The 23,360-nt window shown below is 45.0% G+C and overlaps 1 protein-coding gene across 1 annotated transcript in view; it reads right to left on the bottom strand.

Moving 5' to 3' along the window:
- Positions 1 to 23,360, bottom strand: part of LOC137371815 (SPRY domain-containing protein 3-like) — a 1,004,091-nt gene that overhangs the window by 215,641 nt on the left and 765,090 nt on the right. The window contains exon 8 of the mRNA XM_068034707.1: positions 3,292 to 3,441. Coding sequence (XP_067890808.1) covers positions 3,292 to 3,441 — 150 coding nt within the window. The remainder of the gene's footprint in view (positions 1 to 3,291; positions 3,442 to 23,360) is intronic.

Below are 23,360 nucleotides of genomic sequence, written 5' to 3'. Positions count from 1 at the left end.
CCAACCCACTCCAACTCAACAGAACTCAATCCAATCCAATCCAACCCCACCCAACCCACTCCAATTCAACTCAAGCCAATTCAACCCAAACCAAACCAACTTAATGCATCCCAACTGAATTCAACACGACACAATCCAACCCAAAACAACCCAATCCAACTCCACACAGCACACCCCAATCCCAATCCAACTCATCCCAACCCACCCCAACTCCATATCACCCAACTTAACCCGACCCCAGCCACCTCATGCCACCAACCCCAACTCAACTAACCCACCCCACTCAACCCGTTCCAATATCACCTCACCAATGCAATCCCACTCCACTCCACCCAACCCATTCCACTGCACTCAAACCAACTCAACCCAACCCAACAAGGTCCATGACCATGAAAGTGAGACCTCTTATAACTACACAAGTAAAGATGGTATCGTCCAAAGATCTTGACTCCTAAGGTCCTTGAGATGTGCCAAGAGTGCTGCCTGCACCATCACAATCCTAGTCCAGTCTGACTTTAGAAAACATTTGGTGCAGGGGAAGGGGGTGCGGGGTGAAGATGGTGCGGGGGGGGCGGGCTGGGACGGGGTTGTGAGGGGGTGAGCTGAGAGGGTGGAGCAGGGAAGGGGACGGGGGTGGGGGGGGGTGGAAGGGGGGTAAAGGGGGGGGGGGGAGGGGGGGTGGAATCTGGTGCAGGTAATAAGCCATTTCCTCAGTGCCCACCATCGACGTCCGGAAAGCTCATCTACGTCCTTCGGGAGGTGAAGCATCATTTGGCAGACTTAGAGGTGGTTACATTTGCTAAGGGTTTTTTTTTTTTGCAGTGGTTTAAATAAAGGCATGCAGCATTGCCGACAGTGCGCTGCAGATGCTCTCCGAGCCATCTCCCGCGGGCGCTTTGAAGTTGCGGCCGGGGGGGCCGTTCGTGGATGTTTTGGGTGTTCGGGGCACCTTTTCACAGGACTTCTCTCGGGTCCCGCAGCTCTACTACTTTGGGACTCTGAATACAGGAGAGTCTGAATAATGGTCACACTCAGCACGGAATAAATCCATTGTTCTCATCACTCAGGTGACAGGCATGACAGCATTAGAATTAGGTGCATTTTAAATGAATTCTCCATTCCCCCAATATACAAACCCCTATGTTTAAAGTAGAAATTAAACAGCCAAATAACTATTTCACCAGGACTTATAAAACCACACAAAGTAATCTTTAAATCTCAACCATTTCTCGTGCAATCACAAATAATACAACACTTGTTTACTTACATATGTGACCTTCAATTAGAAAATCTGCTGGTCATACTGACTGTCATCTCCGAGAGAGTGAGTGATGTCATGGATAATTGCCATTCTACTTACACCTGGTTTTAAAAACTCCCATTTCTATAGTGCATTTCAGAATCTCAGGCCATCACAAAGCACTTTACAGCCAATGAAATACTTTTTGAAGTGTAGTCATTGTTGTAATATAGGAAATCTGACAGCCAATTTGTGCACAGCAAGCTCCCACAAACAGCAATGTGATAATGGCCAGATAATCTGTTTTAATGATGTTGATTGAAGGATAAACATTGACCAGGACACTGGAAGAACTTGTCATGGAATCTTTTGCTTTCATCAAGAGGGCAGAGGGGATCTTGGTTTAATGTCTCTTCCGAAAGACAGCACCTTTGACAGTGCAGCACACCCTCAGTGCTGACCCTCCAACAGTGCAGTACTCCCTCAGTACCGACCCTCCGACAGTGCAGCACTCCCTCAGTACTGACCCTCCCACAGTGCAGCACTCCCTCAGTACTGACCCTCTGACAGTACAGCACTCCCTCAGTAGTGACCCTCCGACAGTGCAGCACTCCCTCAGTACTGACCCTCCGACAGTACAGCACTCCCTCAGTACTGACCCTCCGACGGTACAGCACTCCCTCAGTACTGACCCTCTGACAGTGCAGCACTCCCTCAGTATTGCTCCCCAGACAGTGCAGCACTCCCTCAGTATTGCTCCCCAGACAGTGCAGTGCTATTCAGTTCCTTGATCCTGTTGCACCAGAACAGGAGGAGGCCATTCAGCTCTTGAGCCTGTTCTGCAACCATTCAATCATATCATGGCTAATCTGTATCTCAACTCTATTTCCCCGACTTTGCTCCATATTCCTCAATTCCCTTACCCAACCTTGATGAAAGGTCACTGACAAGAACAAATAAAGAACAAAGAACAGTACAGCACAGGAACAGGCCATTCGGCCCTCCAAGCCTGCGCCGATCTTGATGCCTGCCTAAACTAACACCTTCTGCACTTCCGGGGACCGTATCCCTCTATTCCCATCCTATTCATGTATTTGTCAAGATGCCTCTTAAACGTCGCTATCGTATCTGCTTCCACCACCTCCCCTGGCAGCAAGTTCCAGGCACTCACCACCCTCTGTGTAAAAAACGTGCCTCGCACATTCCCTCTAAACTTTGCCCCTCGCACCTTAAACCTATGTCCCCTAGTAACTGACTCTTCCACCCTGGGAAAAAGCTTCTGACTATCCACTCTGTCCATGCCGCTCATAACTTTGTAAATCTCTATCATGTCGCCCCTCCACCTCCGTCGTTCCAGTGAAAACAATCCGAGTTTATCCAACCTCTCCTCATAGCTAATGCCCTCCAGACCAGGCAACATCCTGGTAAACCTCTTCTGTATCCTCTCCAAAGCCTCCACGTCCTTCTGGTAGTGTGGTGACCAGAATTGCACGCAAACGTTAACTCTGCTTCTCTCTCCACACATGCTGCCAGAACTGCTGAGTATTTCCAGCATTTCTTGATTTTATTTTAAAAATATATTGATCTCAGTCTTGAAAGCTCCTCTTGACCCCCAGCCTCAACAGCTTTTTGAGGAAGAGAGTTCCCAGTTTCCACTGCCCTTTGTGTGAAGAAGTGCTTTCTGACATCACTCATGAATGGCGGCTCTAATTTAAGGTTCTGCCCCCTTGTTCTGGTCTCCCCCCACCAGAGATAATAGTTTCTCTCTATCGGCCCTTTTGAGTTCTTTAATCATCTTAAATATCTTGATCAGATCACCCCTTAAACATCTACACGCAAGAGAATAGAAATCCAGTCTGTGCGTAATTTAATCTTTTTAGCCCAGGTAAATCTGTGCTGCACCCTCTCCACAGCCAATATCTCCTTCCTGAGAGCTCATCTCTCTGCTGTCTGATTACAGTGGAGTGTGAACTGATCACCACTGATTGGGGGCCACAGAGATAAAGAGAGGGCATTTCCCTGAGCATGACGATAGTTTAGACTCCACTTACCTTTCTCGCCACTCCCACAGCTATGTAACACTTCTCGCCTGGATTCACAATCTCCACCTCAAAATAGTGACTCCTGGTGCTGAGCGGGAGCTTGGCTTGTGCAAGTCCGACATCCATGATGCTTTTTCCTCTTCCTGCATACTCCAGTACCTAGAAAGAGGGAAAGAGACAGAGAGAGTGAGAGACAGATCGTGAGAGAAAGAGACAGAGATAGAGAGATAGTGAGGGAGACAGAGACAAAGAGATAGAGAGTGAGAGAAACAGAGATAGAGAGTGAGTGAAACAGAGACAGAGAGCCAGAGAATGAGAGAGACATAGAGATCGAGAAAGAGACAGAGTGAGAGAAACAGAGACAGAGAGATGAAGAGTGAGAGATATAGAGACAGAGAGATCGAGAAAGAGACAGTGAGAGAAACAGAGACAGAAAGATGAAGAGTGAGAGATATAGAGACAGAGAGAGAGAGAGAGAGACAAAAGCCAGAATTTTGGGTTGGGCGGGAGGCCTAGCCCACTAACTGAAAAGTCAGTGGTGAGCCTGCCTCTGCTGGGCCTGGGGTGCCAGGTTGGGATTTTTCACCCCCCAGGCCTTTAATTGGTCTGAGGCTGGACTTCCACCTCCTTGAGGCAGGAAGTCCCACCTAATGGAGCTGCTGGCCAATCAGCAGGCCAGCAGCTCTTCCATCCTCATCTCTCTGTCTCTGTTTCTCTCACTCTGTCTCTTTCTCGATCTCTCTGTCTCTCTGTCTCTGTTTCACTCACTCTCTATCTCTGTTTCTCTCACTCTCTATCTCTTTGTCTCTGTCTCCCTCACTATCTCTCTATCTCTCGCTCTTTCTCTCACTATCTGTCTCTCTCACTCTGGGAGAGATGGCCACTGCTGGAACTCCAATAAATTGGTTAAACACGATTTCCCTTTCACAAAATCATGCTGGCTATTCCCGATTACCTTGAGTTTTTCTAAGTGCCCAGCTACAACCTCCTTAATGATTGATTCTAACACCATCCCCATGACGGACGTCAAGCTAACTGACCTATAGTTACCTGTTTTCTGCCTCCCCCCCTTCTTGAAGAGAGGGGTTATATTTGCTACTTTCCAGTCTGATGGAACCTTTCCAGAATCTAGCGAATTTTGAAAAATTAACACCAACGCATCTATTAGCTCATTAGACATCTCTTTTAAGACCCTAGGATGAAGCCCATCAGGACCCGGGGACTTGTCAGCCCGAAGCTCCATCAGTTTTGTCGGTATCGCTTCCCTGGTGATTGTAATTTCATCAAGTTCCTCTCTTCCTTCCACTCCCTGATTTACAGCTATTACTGGAATGTTTTTTGTATCCTCTTTAGTGTATCCTCGACTTCAACACCATTTTCCTACACTATCCCCATATCTCCGTCTTGAACATACTCAATGACTGTGCCTCCATAGCCCCCTGGGGTAGAGAATTCCAAAGATTCACCACATTCCGAGTGAAGAAATTCCTCCTCATCTCAGTCCCAGCCAGGTGAAATATCCTTCCTGCAGCTACCCTGTCAAGCCCTGTAAGAATTTTGTATGTTTGAATGATGTCACCTCTCATTCTTCTAAACTCCAGAGAAGAAAGGCCCAGTCTCTTTCATCTTTCCTCATAGGACAATCCCTCCATCCCAGGAATTAGTTTGGTGAAGCTTCATTGCACTCCCTCTATGGCAATTGTATCTTTCCTTAGGTAAGGAGACCAAAACTGCATATAATACTCCAGGTGCGGTCTCACCATGGCTCTATATAATTGCATTAAAACATCTTTACTCCAAAGCTCAAATCCTCTTGTAATAAAGGCCAACATAGCATTTGCCTTCAGCAACCACACGACAGGATGGGGTATAAAAGAAGAAATAATGGGTGCTTATCAGAAAGGTACGGCGATAATCATGGGGGATTTTAATCTACATATCGATCGGAAAAATCAGATGGGCAAAGGTAGCCTAGATGAGGAGTTCATAGAATATTTTGAGGATATTTTCTTAGAACAGCACGTTTTGCAGCCAACCAGAGAGCAAGCTATACTACACCTGGTATTGTGCATGAGATAGGATGAATTAATGACCTCATAGTAAAGGTGCCCCGAGACAGCGGCAATTATAATATGATTGAATTTAACATTCAGATTGATGGAGAGAAGAGTGGGTCCAAGACTAGTATTTTAAACTTAAACAAGGGCAATTATAAGGGCATGAAAGCAGGGCTAGCAAAAGTGAACAGGCAAATTAGTTTAAGGGATAGATCAATAGAGATGCAGTGGCAGACATTTAAGGGGGTATTCCAGAATACACAAAAAAGATACATTCCAATGAGAAAGGAAAATTCCTAGGGGAGGACCCACCATCCGTTGTTATCTAAAACAGTTAAAGATAGTATCAAACTTAAAGAAAAACCATATAATTTTGCAAAGATGGGTGACAGGTCAGAAGATCGGACAGAATATAAAAAACAGCAAAGAATGACTAAAAGATTAATAAGGAGGGAAAAATTAGAATACAAGACAAAGCTGGCAAGAAATATAAAGACAGATAGTAAGAGTTTCTATAGATATTTAAAAAACAAAAGAGTTAACAAAGTGAGCGTTGGTCCTATAGAAAGTGAGTCTGGGGAATTAATAATGGATAATAAGGAGATGGCAGATGAATTAACAGGTATTTTGCATCGGTCTTCACTATAGAGGATACAAGTAACAACCCAGAAATAGCTGTAATTCAGGAAGTGGAAGGGAGGGAGGAACTCAACAAAATTACAATCACTAGGGAAGTGGTACCAAACAAATTGTTGGAGCTGCGGGCTGACAAATCCCCGGGTCCTGATGGACTTCATCCTAGGGTCGTAAAAGAAGTGCCTAGTGAGATAGTTGATGCGTTGGTTTTGATTTTCCAAAATTCCCTAGATTCGGGGAAGGTTCCATTAGATTGGAAAATAGCAAATGTAACTCCTTTATTCAAAAAGTGATGGAGACAGAAAGCAGGAAACTACAGGCCAGTTAGCTTAACATCTGTATTAGGGAAAATATTAGAAGCAATTATTAAAGACGTTATAGCAGGGCATTTAGAAAAATTAGAAAAATTCAAGGTAATTTTGTGAAAGGGAAATCATATTTAACCAATTTATTGGATTTGTTTGAAGAAGTAACATGTGTTGTGGATAAAGGGGCAACGGTGCATGTACTGCACTTAGATTTCCAGAAGGCATTTAATAAGGTGCCACATCAAAGGTTATTGCAGAAAATAAAAGCTCATGGTGTAGGGGGTAACATTTTGGCATGGATAGAAGATTGGTTAGCTAACAGGGAACAGAGAGTAGGCATAAATGGGTCATTTCCTGTTTGGCAAGATGTAACGAGTGGTGTGCCACAGGGATCTGTGCTGGGGCCTCAACTTTTTACAATTTATATAAATGGCTTAGATGAAGGGACCAAAGGTATGGTTGCTGAATTTGCTGATGGCATAAAAAAGATAGGAAAGTAAGTTGTTAAGAGGACATAAAGAGGCTACAAAGGGATATAGATAGGTTAAGTGAGTGAGCAAAGATCTGGCAAATGGAGTATAATGAGAAAATGTGAAATTGTCCATTTTGACAGGAAGAATAAAAAAGAATATTATCTAAATGGTGAGAGATTGCAGAGCTCTGAGATGCAGAGGGATCTGGGTGTCCTAGTGCATGAATTGCAAAAGGTTAGTATGCAGGTCCAGCAAGTAATTAGGAAAGCTAATAGAATGTTATCATTTATTGTGAGAGGAATTGAACACAAACGTAGGGGAGGCTATGCTTCAGCTATACAGGGCATTGGTGAGACCACATCTGGAATACTGTGTGCAGTGCTGGTCTCCTTATTTAAGGAAGGATGTAAATGCATTGGAAGCAGTTCAGAGAAGGTTTACGAGACTAATACCTGGAATGGGCGGGCTGTCTTATGAGGAAAGATTGGACAGGGCAGGCTTGTATCTGCTGGAGTTTAGAAAAGTAAGAGGTGACTTGATTGAAACATATAAGATCCTGAGGGGTCTTGACAGGGTGGATGTGGAAAAGATGTTTCCTCTTGTGGGAGAATCTAGAACTAGGGGTCACTGTTTAAAAATAAGGGGTCGTTCATTTAAGACAGAGATGAGGAGAAATTTTTTCTATCAGAGGGTTGTGAGTCTTTGGAATTCTCTTGCTCAAAAGGCAGTGGAAGCAGAGTCTTTGAATATTTTGAAGGCAGAGGTAGATAGATTCTTGATAAGCAAGGGGGTGAAAGGTTATTGGGGGTAGGCGGGAATGTGGAGTTGAGGTTACAATCAGATTAGCCATGATCTTGTTGAATGGCGGAGCAGGCTCGAGGGGCCTACTCCTACTCTGAATTCAAATGTTTGTATGCTGCCAGACCTACTGAGTGTTTCCAGCATTTTCAGTTTTTATTTCAGATAGCCAGCATCTGCAGTGACTTGCTTTTGTAACAGTAACCTCCATTTCAGTTTAAGTTGCTAGTTTCATCATTTGTTGGTTTAAGGTAACACAGCCCAGCCCATCTCCTCATCTTAGACACCAACTGTGGCTCCACTCTTACCTTTTGAGTTCAATGGCTATGGGTTCAAGTCCCACTCAATGAGATGCTGACACTCCACTGCAGTACTGCAAGAGTGCTGCACTGTTGGAGATGCTGTCTTTCAGATGCAATGTTAAATTGAGGCCCCACCTACCCTCTCATGTGAATGTAAAACATTCCAAGGCATTGTTTGAAAGAAAAGCGGGAGAGTTATCCCCAGTGTCCTGGCTAATAATCCCTCAATCAACATCACTGAAAGCAGATGATCTGGTCATTATCTCATTGCTGTTTGTGAGAGCTTGCTGTGTGCTAATTGCCACTGTATTTCCTACATTACAACAGTGATTAGACTTCAAAGGGTAGTTCATTGGCTGTAAGGTGCTTTGGGATGTCTTGAGGTTTTGAAATACGTAGGTCCAATGGGATAAAAAAATTAAATCTTAAATCTAACAACAACAACTTACATTTATACAGCACCTTTAACATAATAAAACATTTCAAGGCACTGCACAGGAACATTATAAAGCAAATGTTACAACCAGGTGAGAAAGGGGTCTTGGGTTCCCTGTCAGCCTTCACCTGGTCTTAGCGTAACAGGGTTTAATTTTAAACACACTGTGTTTTTAGCTCCCCCTTGGTGAATCCTTGTTCACCGCTTTCCAATTACAAGGCAAAGAAACCAGCACAAACAGGTATTCTTAGGTTTAAAGAAGAAAAGTTGAAATTTATTAAACTTAAAACTCTAATTCGGTTGACGCATATGGATACAGGGCACGCCCACGCCAGCACATGTGATACACACATGTAAATAGGGACAGAAAAAAGCAGAAGAAAGAATAAAGTGAAAAGTTTAAGGCAATATCTGAAGAGTTTTTGTTACAGTTCTTCGAGCTGACTGTAGAGTCCTTGATTGTAGGTAGTTCTTGTTTTTCGTCGGGGCCCAGTATTCTTCTTAAACCTTGTTCGCTATAGGAGACTTTTCCCTCTTGGGGTTCATGTGTCTTCAGTGGATTCAGGGGCTTGAGAGAGAGAGAGAGAGAGAGAGATGGGAGCAGGCAGGAGAGATCTTCTCAGTCCAGGAGCAAACTGTTCGTTTGTTTTCAAATCCCTCCATGAACTGAACTGAGTTCAAACTGTTTGTACAATTCAAAAAAAAAGGTTGCCAAGCAGGTTAGTCATGTGACTAACTGGTCTGACCACATCTTGGATTGTATCACCTTCGCAGTCTCTGGAATGCTCCTCTCACATACAATACCTAGTGATCAAGGTCCATAGTGGGTTGAATGTGTCAAGGAATGGTCCTTTGTCCTTCCAATCACTGTCTGTTAATGTGTAAATGTAATTTCCAGCCATGGCTGATCTGCTTAACAATTCCTTTCTTCACTCTAGTATCAATTTAAAATCAAAATGATTATTGACAACGCAGCCGGCAGCTGACGTCATCAGACTGCGCCAACCTGCGCACATGCGCAGATTGGCTCCTACTCTCTGCGCATGCGCTGCGTTCCACATTGCCAGGACTGGTTGGCACATGCGCAGATTACATCATCGAGTAGCGCGTGCAGAGAGCGGGGGTGGGGGAATCGGGGTGAGAGTGGGGGTGGGGAAGAGGGGACAGAGCGGGGGTGGGGGAAGAGGGAAGAGAGCGGGGGTGGGGGTAGCGGGGTGAGAGCGGGGGTGGGGGAAGTGGTGGTGGGGAAAGCGGGGAGAGCGCGGCTGAAGACCTTGGTGGTGGTGGCAGGTGCGCTCTCCTCCTCCCCCTGGCCCGCCCGCCCACTTGCTCTCTCCCTCCTGCCATTGTGTGCTGCCATGTGTTTTGCTTGCCTTTGTGTGATTATTTGAGCGGTGCCATCTTTAGTCCTGGCAGCTGCTGATGTCGCAGACTGCATTTGCGCATGTGCCACTGCAGTGCCACCTACTGGTAGCGTTGTCAGCAAACGCAGCCATTTAAAATCAATGTTAAGTTGAGGCCCCACCTCCCCTCTCATGTGAATGTAAAACATTCCAAGGCAAAATTAAAGTGCCTCATTCTTGGCAGTTGGGGGCCTAGCATGACACAAAATATGAAGCCTCGCCACATAAGGAGACATTAGGTCAGATGACCAAGAGCTTGGTCAAAGAGATAGGGTTTTAAGAAGTATCTTAAAGAAAGCGAGGTCAAGGTTTAGGGAGGGAATTCCAGAGCTTAGGGGCCCAGGCAACTGAAGGCATCTCTACCAATGGCGTAGTGATTAAAATGGTCATGCTCCAGAGGCCAGAATTAGAGCAACGCAGATATCTCGGAGGGTTGTGGGGCTGGAGGAGATTATAGAGATAGGGAGGGGTGAGGCCATGGAGGGATTTGAAAACAGGAATGAGAATTTAAAGAAACAAGACATTGTTTAACCAGGAGCCAATATAGGTCAGCGAGCATTGGGGCCATAGGGGAATGGGACTTGGTACGAGTTAACACAAGAACAAAGAATAATGTTGACAGGGCTGAGGGACTTCAGTTATGAGGAGATGTTGAAAAAGTTAGGACTGTTCTCCTTGGAACAGGGAAAGTTAAGAGGTGATCAAATGGAGGTTTACAAGATGATGAGAGATTTTGATAGAGAGAAACTATTCCCTCTGGCGAGTGGGTCAATAACCAAAGGTCATAGATTTAAAATCATTGACAAAAGATCTAGCGAGGAGGCGAAAATAAATTTTTTCACTCAGAGAGTTGTCAAGATGTGGAACGCTGAACCTGAAAAGGAGTTGGAAGCTGACTGTATAAATAATGTGAAAAGGGAATTGGTCAGGTACTTGTGAATGAAGAGCTTACAGGGTTATGGATAAAAAGTGGGGATGTGGGACTAAGCATGACTGCTCTTTCAAATAGCCAGCACAGGCACGATGGGCCAAATGGCCTCCTTCTGTCTTGTCATTTCCCACCATTCTATGATTCCAATAATTTTCTCTCTCTTTCTTACAGCATTCGAAGTAGGTGGATGACCGATTTGGAGCCTATGTGGCCTGTTCCTGCCTCGCCTTCCTCTTTAGCTGCTGTATTTAAATAACATTGTGCCACAGTAAGTCTCCTTGTTTGTCTTAAATTGAGAGGAATTTCCAGATGTTCACTTACACTCAGCCTCCATCTTATGAGGAATTGAGAGCTGGTTGACCACCAGTCAATATGATGATCATGGTCCTTTGGACCATGGGCTTGGAAATTCTCAATCATTCCGGCATATAGAAAACATAGAAAAATAGGAGCAGGAGTAGGCCATTCGGCCCTTCGAGCCTGCTCCACCATTCAATACAATCATGGCTGAACATCCAAACTCAGTACCCAGTACCCTGTTCCCGCTTTCTCCCCGTATCCCTTGATTCCAGCTGTAACTTGGTAGTAATCTGCCTCAAGGGTCAATACTTAGGTTGGGAATCAATAGCCCAGATTTCACGGAGTTCTGCCATTCTTTCAAAGGTCACTCGGCTGTCATGCTCCTGCTATGACTTGTTAGGGTTCCTCTAACAGAAGAATACAAGGAAATCTTCATCCTGTGCCTTTGTTACCTGCTGACTCAATGCTCTCTTTGCCAGCCTCCCACCTTCTGTAAACTTCAGCTCATCCAAAGTTCTTCTGCCTGGTTCCTAACTCGCACCAAGTCCCAGCGGTGGCAGCAGAGTCTTTGAATATTTTTAAGGCAGAGGTTGATAGATGCTTGATAAGCAAGGGGGTGAAAGGTTACTGGGGGTAGGCGGGAATGTGGAGGTGAGGTTACAATCAGATCAGCCATGATCTTATTGAATAGCGGAGGTGACTCAAGGGCTGAATTGCCTACTCCTGCTCCTAATTCAAATGTTCCTATGTATGTTTGCATGTTCTTAATTGTTTGCTGTACCTGCATGTTAGCTTTCAGTAACTCATGAACAAAGACACCAAAGTCCCTTTAATGTGTAACACTTCCCAGCCTCTCACCATTTAAGAAATACTTTGTATTTCTGTTTTTCTTACCAAAGTGGATAACCTCACGTTTCGCCACATAGAATTCCAGCTGCCAAATTTTTGCCCACTCGTTTAGCCTCTCCAAATCTCCTTGAAGTATCTTTGCATCCTCCTCACAACTCACACTTCCACCTAATTTTGTCTGCAAACTTGGAAATAATACATTTAATCCCCACATCCAAATCATTGATATAGATTGTGATTAGCTGTGGCCCAAGCACTGATCCGTGCAGTACCCCAATAGCCTGCCAACCTGAGAATGGCCCCTTTATTCCTACTCTCTATTTTCTGTCTGTTAACCAGTTGTCAATCCATGCCAACATATTCCCCCAACCCATGTGCTCTAATTTTGTTTACTAACCTCATGTGTGGGACCTTATCAAAAGCCTTCTGAAAATCTAAAGGGGAATAAATCTAAGATAGTCACTGGCTGGTCAAATAAAGAATATAGGAGGAATTTCTTTACTGAGAAAGTGGTGAGGATGTGGTGAGACTCACTGCCACATGGAGTTAACACTGAGATAGTTAATGGGAGGACTGGTGCACTCAGGAGAGATGGATAGAAAAAGAGTATTATTCTTGTTCTGTCTCGCTGGGCCACCACGACAGATATAGAAACACAGCAAATCTACTGCAGAAACAGGCCATTCCACATTTATACTCCACATGAGCCTCCTCTCACCGTGTCCCCTCTATCCCCTTCTCCCTTATGTTCACTCGCGCGCGCACACACACACACGAGACAGATAGAGAGGAAAAGGGCTAAGTGGTTTTAAGTAAAGTAGGGTTTCGGGGCTCACAGTAAACCTGTTAAATTCTCTCAGAGGTCAAGTTCTATTTGGTTAAAGGCCTGATGTATTTGTAGATTTCTCTGTTGGTTGCAAGTTTATTTGGAAGACAGAGGATCACTTCCAATTCACTGCTGCAGAAGTTCGAAATATAAAATTCACAGCAGGAATTTGTTTCTAGTACTCAGCTGGGCAAGCTTTTGGTGATGCTTCTTCCTGGGTCTCCCTCTCTCTCTATCTCTCTTCAAGGAGCTAGCTTTAAGCTCAAAGATAGTTTCACACCTTTGCAATGACCCAGGATGTGGCTACTTCACACCTTCTTTGTTTCAGAAGAACCCAATCAATTCAAAAAATGTCTCGATGGGTTTAGGATGGGTGCAATTGACACCTCTTAGTTTTGAAGGTATTCTTTTGTTTGTACCAGACAGTAGACAGTTTGAATATACAAAGCCAGGTCTTTCAAACTTAGATGGCCACTTTTGGGGTGCATTGTTCACTTTTTTTAAAAGAAAGGTCCATTTTTATAACTTCAGGGTGAGTTCTTGTCGTTTCAATCACTGCACTTTATGTGAGTGTCACACTGGTCAGTTTAATATCAGTGGTGGATAAGATTTTAGGAACAATGATCAGGGAAAAAAATCAACAGGGGCTTAGAGAGGTTTGAGCTAATTAATGAGAGCCAGCACAGATTCATAAAAGACAGATCGTGCTTGACTAATCTAATGGATTTTTTTGATGAAGTAACAGAGAATATTGATGAAGAGAATGCAGTGGATGTTGTCTGTATGGATTTTAAGAAAGTGTTTGACAAAAAAAACCACATAAAAGGCTAGTTAACACAATTGAAGTTCATGGAATAGGAGGGTCAGTGTCCGATTGGATAAAATAAAAGTCTAAAGGACAGAAAACAGCAAGTTGTGGTAAATGGTTGTTTTTCAGACTGGAGCATGGTAGACAGTGGCGTTCCCCAAGAGTCATTGCTGGGACCATTGCTTTTTTTTTGCTGTATATAAATGACTTAGATATTGAAATACAGAATAGAATCTCAAAATTTGACGATGATACCAAACTTGGAGAGTGGCAAACGGTACGCATAATGCCAATAATGTCAACAGGACATAGATAGGCGAGTAGAATGGGCAGAATTTAATTTAATATAGATAAGTGTGAGGTGATGCATTTTGTTCGAAGAGAAAGAAAGAGGCAATATAGATTTAATGGACTGAATTTTCGGGGCTCCCCAAAGGTGGAAATGGTGATGAGGGCGCGTGGCCCCAAAAATACCAGCACTGGGCAGCATGTCAATTTCAATATGCCAATCCCAGTGCCAGCGCTAATCACCAGGGCGGGGTAGTTGGTACAGGAATCGTGCCAAATGAGGACAATTGATGCTATTTAGAAGCTCGTTAAGAACTCGTGAAGGTTTGGGATTCAAATGTTTAAGGATCGGACAGGCTACTGCACCTTCAGAAACTGATCAGCTGAAGGGAGACAGGTACAGAGTAAGGAGCCAATCATTGCTACCCCAGGGAATCACCCCAGCCCATAAGAGGATCAATGGGGCAAAGGGGGATTGGGGACTGGGGACTTGGTAAGGGGTTGCCCTTGCTGCTGCACAGGTCGCAGGGAGACTGGGCACTCTGTCCAGGATTTCAATAGCATTGGCACCCACCCTGGCATCGCAGAGGCAGAAGAACAGGGGGCAAGGAAGCCAAGGCCGATTGAGGGGCCACCTCTCCAGAAGGAAGGCCCATCTGGCAATGGAGGGATAACTGTCAGATTTTTGGCCCAGTGGCAAGGACGGGTATCATCCTCCACAGGAAGGGCCGAACCCCAGGAAACAGGAGGGCATGGGAAAGGGAAGAGGAGCAGGAAGGCAACGGAGGCCATACCCTCCACACAGGATCTACCGCTGAAGACAGAGCTACCTCGAGATGACCGAGACCCAGTGCCACAGGACACTGTGACTCTCCAGGCAGATGGCCACTGACATCTGTGCCCTCATTGCCAAAGTCCTCGCACCACTGGTCACCATGCACTGCAACTGGCTGCCAAAGTAACTATGGCCCTGAACCGCTTCACTTCACTGCTGGTCACCGATGCCCTTTTTGGCAGAGCTGGACAACACATTCATTTAACAACAGACACATGCTGGCAGGATCACAGGCCATTGGGGGGTTTCATCTCTATTGCTGGATTTCCCCAGGTACAGGACATCACCGATTGCACCAGATGGCCTTTCCAGGCACCCAGTGACCAGCCAGTGAGATCCATCAACAGAAAAGGCTTCCACTCCCTCAATGTCCAACTGGTCTGCGATCACAACAAGAGCTTCCACCACGTGTGCACTCACTTTCCTGGCAGCTGCCATGATTCCATCATCCTCCGACAGCCCAGGATGCCTCAGATCTTCACTCAAACCCCCAATGTATGTGGAGGGATCCTAGAGGACAAGGGATATCCCTTGAAGACATGCTTACTCATCCCTCCACAAAATCCCCAGACAGAGGCACAGAGGTGATACAACCAATGCCACTTGCTCAATAGAACAATGACTGAGCAGGCCATTGTGCTTCTGAAGATGTGATTCCAGTGCCTGAACCGGTTGGGTAGTGGCTTCCAATACCCTCCTGCAAGGATCACAGTCACTGTGGTGGTCTGCTCTGCTTTCCATAACATGGCTCTTCAGAGAGATGTGGACCTTGACAATAAGGCCCTGGAAGGAGACAGCTCATTGGGGAGGAGCAGGAGGTGAGAAAGGAGAAGGAAGTGGAGGTGGAGGGAAATGATGCTGAACAGAGAGTTGGTCCTGCTACACAACGAGGTGGCCTCCTCCTGACACCCTCCAGGAAGAGGACCTCTCTCCTCACCCTCACGGTCTCCAGCCTTAGATCCACATCGACATCGATGAACCAGACCTCCAGCCCTCCTGAGACATCTCACTTCCTCTCATGCAGTGAAAGGCTTTGGCACAAACCGTAGATCTCTCCCTCAGCCTCAGTGATCGCTGCCATGGGGAGTCTAAATGGCTCCTACACTTCATCTGACCAGCTTCCATTCCAGCCCCCACTGTCCCTAAGTGGACAGGAAAGTTCCTTTCCAAATCAATTATGGGCTTCCCCAGTGAAAATCTGAACTTTAATCCATTTCCCCCTGGAGGCAGGTTTCTGACCCGAAAACAGACCCAGCTCCTGTTTCCCGCCTCCGTGGTTAAAATTCAGCCCTATGACCCTATGGGATGGACAGACAATCCACAGCACACGAGGGGAGCTAAAAAGCTCCACATGTGAAAGAGAAGGAGGAGGAATGACACCATCAAGAGAGGAGAAACAGAGCTGAAGATTCCTCCATCAACAAGATGCTGACACAAGGGACGGCACTGGTGGGTGGTGGTGAAGAAATGGGAACGAGGGGTCAATATAATGTCAACTCTAATCACCGAGAACACCTCAGGATAATGCTGAACTCAACAACTAATCAACTTAGTGTTATTTGGCAGAGTCTCAGCTTGCCCATCCCCCATCATTAATGCCTGGTCAATGGGCACCAATTCTTGCACAAAGGCAGGATTTATTACAGCAACTGGAAGGAGTTCTAGTATAAATAGGGGCACAAAGACATAGTAACAGGAAACAGACCAGGCGCTCCATCATTGGTCCTGAAATAGGCTTAATTACTTCACACATTTAAGCTGTGATGTTTTACATCCACTGCTTCTTGAATCCCTTTGTGTTTGCCCTTCCTCTCTGACATGCCCAGGGGAAGGGCCCAGACCCACAGGGCAGGGTTATGAAAGGTGCAAGTTTTTTCATTTTTTGATATTGAGTCCCACATATAGCGGGTGTTCGTCACGGAGTCAGAGCAGAGTCTGTGCATTAAGCATGGAATCACTGAGGCCTAAAATCTGTGCTCTAAATTGGGAGATGTAGATGAAAAGCAGAAACAAAAACGGGAGGTCACAAGAGTAAAAGTGGAGGTACAACATGAGACACATGAGAGAGAATATGAGAGTGAGAGAGAGAGAGAGAGAGACAGAGACAGACAAAGAGAGAGACAGAAACAGAGGCAGAAAGAGAATAAGACAGCGATGCACTGCAGCAACACACCAAGATTCCTTTGACAATACCTTCCAAACATGCAACCTCTACCACCTAGAAGGGCAAGGGCAGCAGACGCATGAGAACATCATCATCTGCAATTTCCCTCCAAGCCACACATAAGAACATAAGAAACAGGTGTAAGAGTAAATCATCTGGCTCTCGAGCCTGCTGCATTATTCATTACGATCATGGCTGATCTTTAACCTCAACTCCACTTTCCTGCCCGATCCCAACTCCTTTAATTCCCTTAGAATTCAAAAGTCCATTGACCTGTCTTAAATATACTCATCTGAGCATCCACAATCCTCAGGGGTGGAGAATTCCAAAGATTCACAACCGATTGAGATGTATCCTCATCTCAGTCCGAAATGGTTAACCCCTTCTCCTGAGGCTCTGCCCTCATGTTTCAGATTTCTCAGCCAGGGGGGAAACAACCTCTCAGTGTTTACCCCATCCAGCCCCTGCAGAATCTTGTATGTTTCAATGAGGTCACCTCTCATTCTTCTGAACTTCAGAGTTTATATTCTGCTCAATCTCTCCTCATTGATTAACCCTCTCATCTCTGCAATCAATCCCTGGGGGAGGCGGAGGCAGTGGCATAGTGGTAATGTCACTAGGCTAGTAATCCAGAGGCCCAGCCTAATACTGTGGGTGAATGGGTTCAAATCCAATCATGGCAGATGGTAAAATTTGAATTCAATTAATAAATCTAGAATTTAAAAAACGGCTAGTCTAATGGTGACCATGAAACCATTGTTGATTGTTATAAAAACCCATCTGGTTCACTAATGTCCTTTAGGGAAGGAAATCTGCTGTCTTTACTTGGTCTGGCCTACGTGTGACTCCAGACCCACAGCAATGTGACTCTTAAATGCCCTCTGAAATGTGCCTAGAAAGTTTTCAAGGACAAGTAGGGATGGGCAACAAATACTGGCCTTGCCAGCAATGCCCACATCCCATGAAAGAAAAGAAAATAAGGTTCTTTATGATTGGCAAAGCTTTATTAGCATTGGTAAAGCTTATTAACAGTAGTAAAGTTTATCAGCAGGAAGAAAGTTATTAGTTAATAATTAAAGAAATAACAGGGTGGCTCCAACACGAGAGTGCACATCCTGTGCTATGTGGGAACTCCAGGACACTTCCTTCTTCCTGGATAATCATTTGTGCGGAAGTGTTGTCAGTTGCAACAGCTTGAGCTCAGGTTTCGGAACTTGAGCAGCAGCTGGCAACACTGTAGTGCATCCATGAGGGTGAGAGCTACGTGGATAGCACGTTTATAGATGTGGTCACAAGAACAAGAACGTAAGAAATAGGAGCAGAAGTAGACCATATGGCCCATCGAGTCTGCTCTGCAATTCAATATGATCATGGCTGATCTTGGGCCTCAATTCTACTTTCCTGCCCTCTACCCATATCCCTTGATTCCCTGAAAGACCAAAAATCTATCTATCCCAGCCTTAAATGTATTCAATGATGGTCACCCTACAGCTTAAGCGTTCACAGGGAGACAAGGAATGGATGACCACCAGATAGTCAAAAAGAAACAGGCAGGTAGTGCAGGAGACCCCTGAGTGCATTCCACTCTCCACTCAGTATGCACTTCTGAATACTGAGAAAAGTTACAGTTCATCTGGAGAGTGCAGCCAGAGCCAAGTCCATGGTTCAGCTGTACAGGGGAGTACAAGGAAGAGTGGTAGAGCAATAGTAACATTCACGCAACACGACTGGAAGACTGGTTCCAGTAGCGTTCCACAGGGCTCAGTACTAGCTCCCCTGCTTTTTGTGATGTATATTAACCATTTGGACATAAATGTAGGAAGCATGATCAAGAAGTTTGCAGACGACACAAAAATTGGCCACATGGTTATAATGAGGGGGGAAGCCGAAGGCTGCAGGAAGATATCAGTGGATTGGTCAGGTGGGCAGAAAGTGGCAAATGGAATTCAACCTGGAGAGGTGTGAGGTGATACATTTGGGGAGGTCAAACAAGGCAAAGTAATACACAATAAATGGGAGGATACAGAGAGGTGTAGAGGAAGTGAGGGAACTTGGAGTGAATGTCCACAGATCCCTGAAGGTAGCAGGACAGGTTGATAGCGTGGTTAAGAAGGCATATGGAATCCTTTCCTTTATTAGCTGAGGCTAGAATATAAGAGCAGGGAGGTCATGCTGGAGTTGTCTAAAACACAAGCTAGGCCACAACTTGATTACTACATGCAACTGGAAAATTGTAGCTATGAGGAAAGATTGGATAGACTGGGTTTTGGAACAGAAGAGGCTGAGGGGAGATCTGATTGAGGTGTACAAGGTTGTGAGGGGCCTGGATAGAGTGGATGGGAAGGACCTATTTCCCTTAGCAGAGAGGTCAGTGATTAGGGGGCATAGATTTAAAGTGATTGGTAGAAAGATTAGAAGGGAAATGAGGAAAAGTTTTTTCACCCAGAGGTTGGTGGGGGTCTGGAACTCAGTGTCTGAAAGGATAGTAGAGGCAGAAGCCCTCAACTCATTTAAAAGGTGCCTGGATATGCACCTGAAGTCTCACAACTTCCAGGGATACGGACCAGATGCTGGAAAATGGGATTAGGCTGGATGGTTCGTTTCTCAGTAGGTGCAGACACGATGGGCAGAGTGGCCTCTTCTGTGCTCGAAATTTTTCTACATATTCTGAATATCTAAAAAGGAGGGCTGTACAGAGATGTGGGGAGAGGGCGAAAGAGTGGCAGTACATGAATTGCTCCTTAGGTGGGCCAGCATGGACACGATGGGTCAAATGGCCTTCTGCTGTGCTGTAACAATTCTATTCTATTCTATCCTGCCAGTGGAAATGGTTTCTCCTTATTAAAGGCCTTCATAAATCTTCTGAAAGTGTGGTGCCCAGAATTACTCACAATACTCCAATTGAAGCCTAACCAGTGATTTATAAAGGCTTAACATAACTTTTTTGCTTTTGTACTCTATTACTATATTAATAAAACCAAGGATCCAATAAGCTTTCTCACAGCCTGCTCAACTTTCCTGTCACCTTCAAAGATTTGAGTTCGCACATCCCCAGGACGCTCTGTTCCTGCACCCCCGATATAATTGTACCATTTATTTCATATTGCATCTCCTTATTCTTCCTCCCAGAAACATGACTCCTTCCAAACGGTTATCCTGTTGCTGTTCTGTATGATCCTGTGTAATGGAATATGGAGACGGGGATTACACAGAACTCCTACTGCAGTGTGCAGCTGGAATCACAACTGGATCTGTGCTCAACTCAGATTGACACTGAGGTAGAGAGAATCTTAAATGCTTGGAGAGGGTGTGGAGGAGATTTACTGGAATAATCCCAGGGTTGAGGGACCTCAGTTATGTAGAGACTGGAGAATCTGGATTTGTTCTCCTTAGCGCAGAGAAGGTTGAGGAGATTTAATACGCGAGTTCAAAATAATGAAGGCTTTGCTGGAGTAAATAAGGAGAAACTGTTTCCACTGGTAGGAGGGTCAGTAACCAGAAGACACAGATTTAAGGTGAATGACAAAAGAACCAGAGGTGGAGATGAGAGTTTTTACGCAGTGAGTTGTTGTGATCTGGAATTCTCTGCCTGAGAACTTTCAAAAGGGAATTGGATAAATAGTTGAAGGGGGAAATTTTGCAGGGCTATGGGGAAAGAGCAGGAGGAAGTGGAACTAATTAGATAGCCCTTTCTAAGAGCCAATATAGGCACGATGGATCAAATGCCTCCGCAGAAATCACAGAACATTGTTACGACCAGGTGAGGAAGGTGTCTCAGGCTTCCCTTTCACCCCTTCTCTGGTTTGACCGCAACAGGGTTTATTCTTTTAGAATCATAGAAAGTTTAAGGCACAGAAAGAGACCACGCCCATCGTGACTGTGCTGGCTGAAAAACGATCCACCTATTCTAATCCCTCCTTCCAGCATTTGGTCCGTAGCCCTGCAGCTGTATGGAGTATTCAAGCTGTGGTCTAATGAGCGTTTTATACAGTTAGGAACATAGGAACAGGAATAGGCCATTCAGCCCATCGAGCCTGCCCTGCCATTCAATATGATCATGGTCGATCATCCACTTCAATATCACACTATCCCCATATCCCCTTTATGTCATTGGTATGTAGAAATCTGTCAATCTCTGCTTTAAACATACTCAATGACTGAGCTTCCACAGCCCTCTGGGGTAGAGAATTCCAAAGATTCACAACCCTCTGAGTAAAGAAATTTCTCTTCATCTCTGTCCTAAGTGGCTTCCCCCTTATTTTGAAATTGTATCCTCTGGTTCGAGACTCCCCAACCAGGGGAAACTTCTTAGCTGCATCTACCCTGTCTATCCCTTTAAGTATTTTGTAGGTTTCAATGAGATCTCCTCTCATTCTTCAAAACTCTAGAGAGTACAGGCCCAGTTTCCCCAATCTCTCTTCATAGGACAGTCCCGCCATCCCGGGAACAAGTCTGGTGAATCTTCGTTGCACTCCCTCTATAGCAATAATATCCTTCCTAAGGTAAGGGGACCAAAACTGCACACAGTACTCCAGGTGCGGTCTAACCAAGGTTCTATACAATTGAAGCAAGACTTCACTACTCCTGTACTCAAATCCTCTTGCGATAAAGGCTAACATACCATTAGCCTTCCTAATTGTTTGCTGCACCTGCATGTTAGCTTTCAGTGACTTATTGACCAGAACACCCAGGTCCCTTTGTACATCTACACTTTCTAATCTCTGAACATTTAAGAAATACTCTGCACATCTACTCCTCCTACCAAAGTGGATAACCTCACATTTTTCCACATTATATTCCATCTGCCACGTACTTGCCCACTCACTAAGTCTGTCCAAATCCCCTTGAAGACGTTTTGCATATTCCTCACAACACACATTCCCACCTAGTTTTGTGTCATCCGTGAACTTGGAAATATTACATTTGGTGCCTACATCCAAGTTCTAGCATAACCTCCCTGCTCTTATATGCCTGGGCTAATAAAGGAAAACATGCCATCTAGACCACCTTATTAACCTATTCTGCTACCTTTAAGGATCCATGGACATTCACTCCAAGGTCTCTGCACTACTCAGTCTCCTCCCATTTATTAAGTATTCTCTTACCTAGTTGCACCTTCCAAAATGCATTACCTCACACTTCTCTGGATTGAATTCTATTTTTCACTTCTCTGCCCCAACTGACCAGACCACCTATACCTTCCTGCAATCTGAAACTTTTATCCTCACTGTCAACCACACAGCCAATTTTTGTATCATCTGTAAACTTCTTTATCGTGCCCCCTAAATTTGATGTAAATCTCAGTACAAACCACAGAAAGCAAGGGACCAAGTACTGAGCCTTGCGGAAATCCACTGATAACAGCTTTCCAGTTGCACAACACCCAGCAATCATTACCCTTTGCGTCTTACCATGAAGCCAATTTTGGCCATGCCACTCTCCCTTGGATCCCCAGGGTTTTTACTTTTTTGACCAGCCTGCCATGTGGGATCTTGGCAAATGCTTTGCTAAAATCCATGTGGATCACATCCACCACAGTACCATCATCAACCCTATTTGTCACCTCCTCAAAAAATTTAATCAAATTTGTCAGACATGACCTTCCTTTAACAAATCCATGCTGACTTTCCTTGATTAATCAATACATTTCTCATCGAGTCACAGAGTTATACAGCACAGAAACAGGCCCTTCGGCGCATTGTGTCTGTGCCGGCCATCAAGAACCTAACTATTCTAATCCCATTTTCCAGCACTTGGCCTGTAGCCTTGTATGCTATGGTGTTTCAGGTGCTCATCTAAATACTTCTTAAATGTTGTGAGGGTTCTTGCCTCTACCACCCCTTCAGGCAGTGTGTTCCAGATTCCAACCACCCTCTGGGTGAAAAAATGTTTCCTCAAATCCCCTCTAAACCTCCTGTCCCTTACCTTAAATCTATGCCCCCTGGTTATTGACCCCTCCGCTAAGGGAAAATGTTTCTTTATATCGAACCTATCAAAACCCCTCATAATTTTGTATACTTCAATCATATCACCCCTCAGCCTTCTCTGCTCTGAGGAAAACAACCTTAGCCTTTTCAGTCTCTCTTCATAGCTGAAATGCTCCAGCCCAGGCAACATCCTGGTGAATCTCCTCTGCACCCTCTCCAATCACATCCTTCCTATAGTGTGGTGCCCAGAACTGTACACAGTACTCCAGCTGTGACCTAACTAGCACTTTATACAGCTCCATCATAACCTCCCTGTTCTTATATTCTATGCCTCGGCTGATAAAGGCAAGTATCCCATATGCCTTCCTAACCACCTTATCTACCTGTACTGCTGCCTTCAGTGATCTATGGACAAGTACACCAAGGTCCCTCTGACCCACAGTACTTCCCAGGATCCTACCATCCATTGTATATTCCCTTGCCTTGTTAGTCCTCCCAAAATGCATCACCTCACACTTCTCAGGATTAAATTCCATTTGCCACTGCTCTGCTCATCTTACCAGCCCATCTATATCATCCTGTAATCTAAGGCGATCCTCATCACTATTTTTGTCTCATCTGCGAACTTACTGATCATACCTCCTATATTCATGTCTAAATCATTAATGTACACGACAAACAGCAAGGATCCCAGCACTGATCCCTGTGGTACACCACTGGTTACAGGCTTCCACTCG

This window comes from Heterodontus francisci, chromosome 7 (assembly GCF_036365525.1).
Source record: "Heterodontus francisci isolate sHetFra1 chromosome 7, sHetFra1.hap1, whole genome shotgun sequence".
Taxonomy (NCBI): Eukaryota; Metazoa; Chordata; class Chondrichthyes; order Heterodontiformes; family Heterodontidae; genus Heterodontus; species Heterodontus francisci.
The sequence above is the reverse complement of the archived record's forward strand: the minus strand, read 5'-3'. Positions and strand labels throughout refer to the sequence as shown.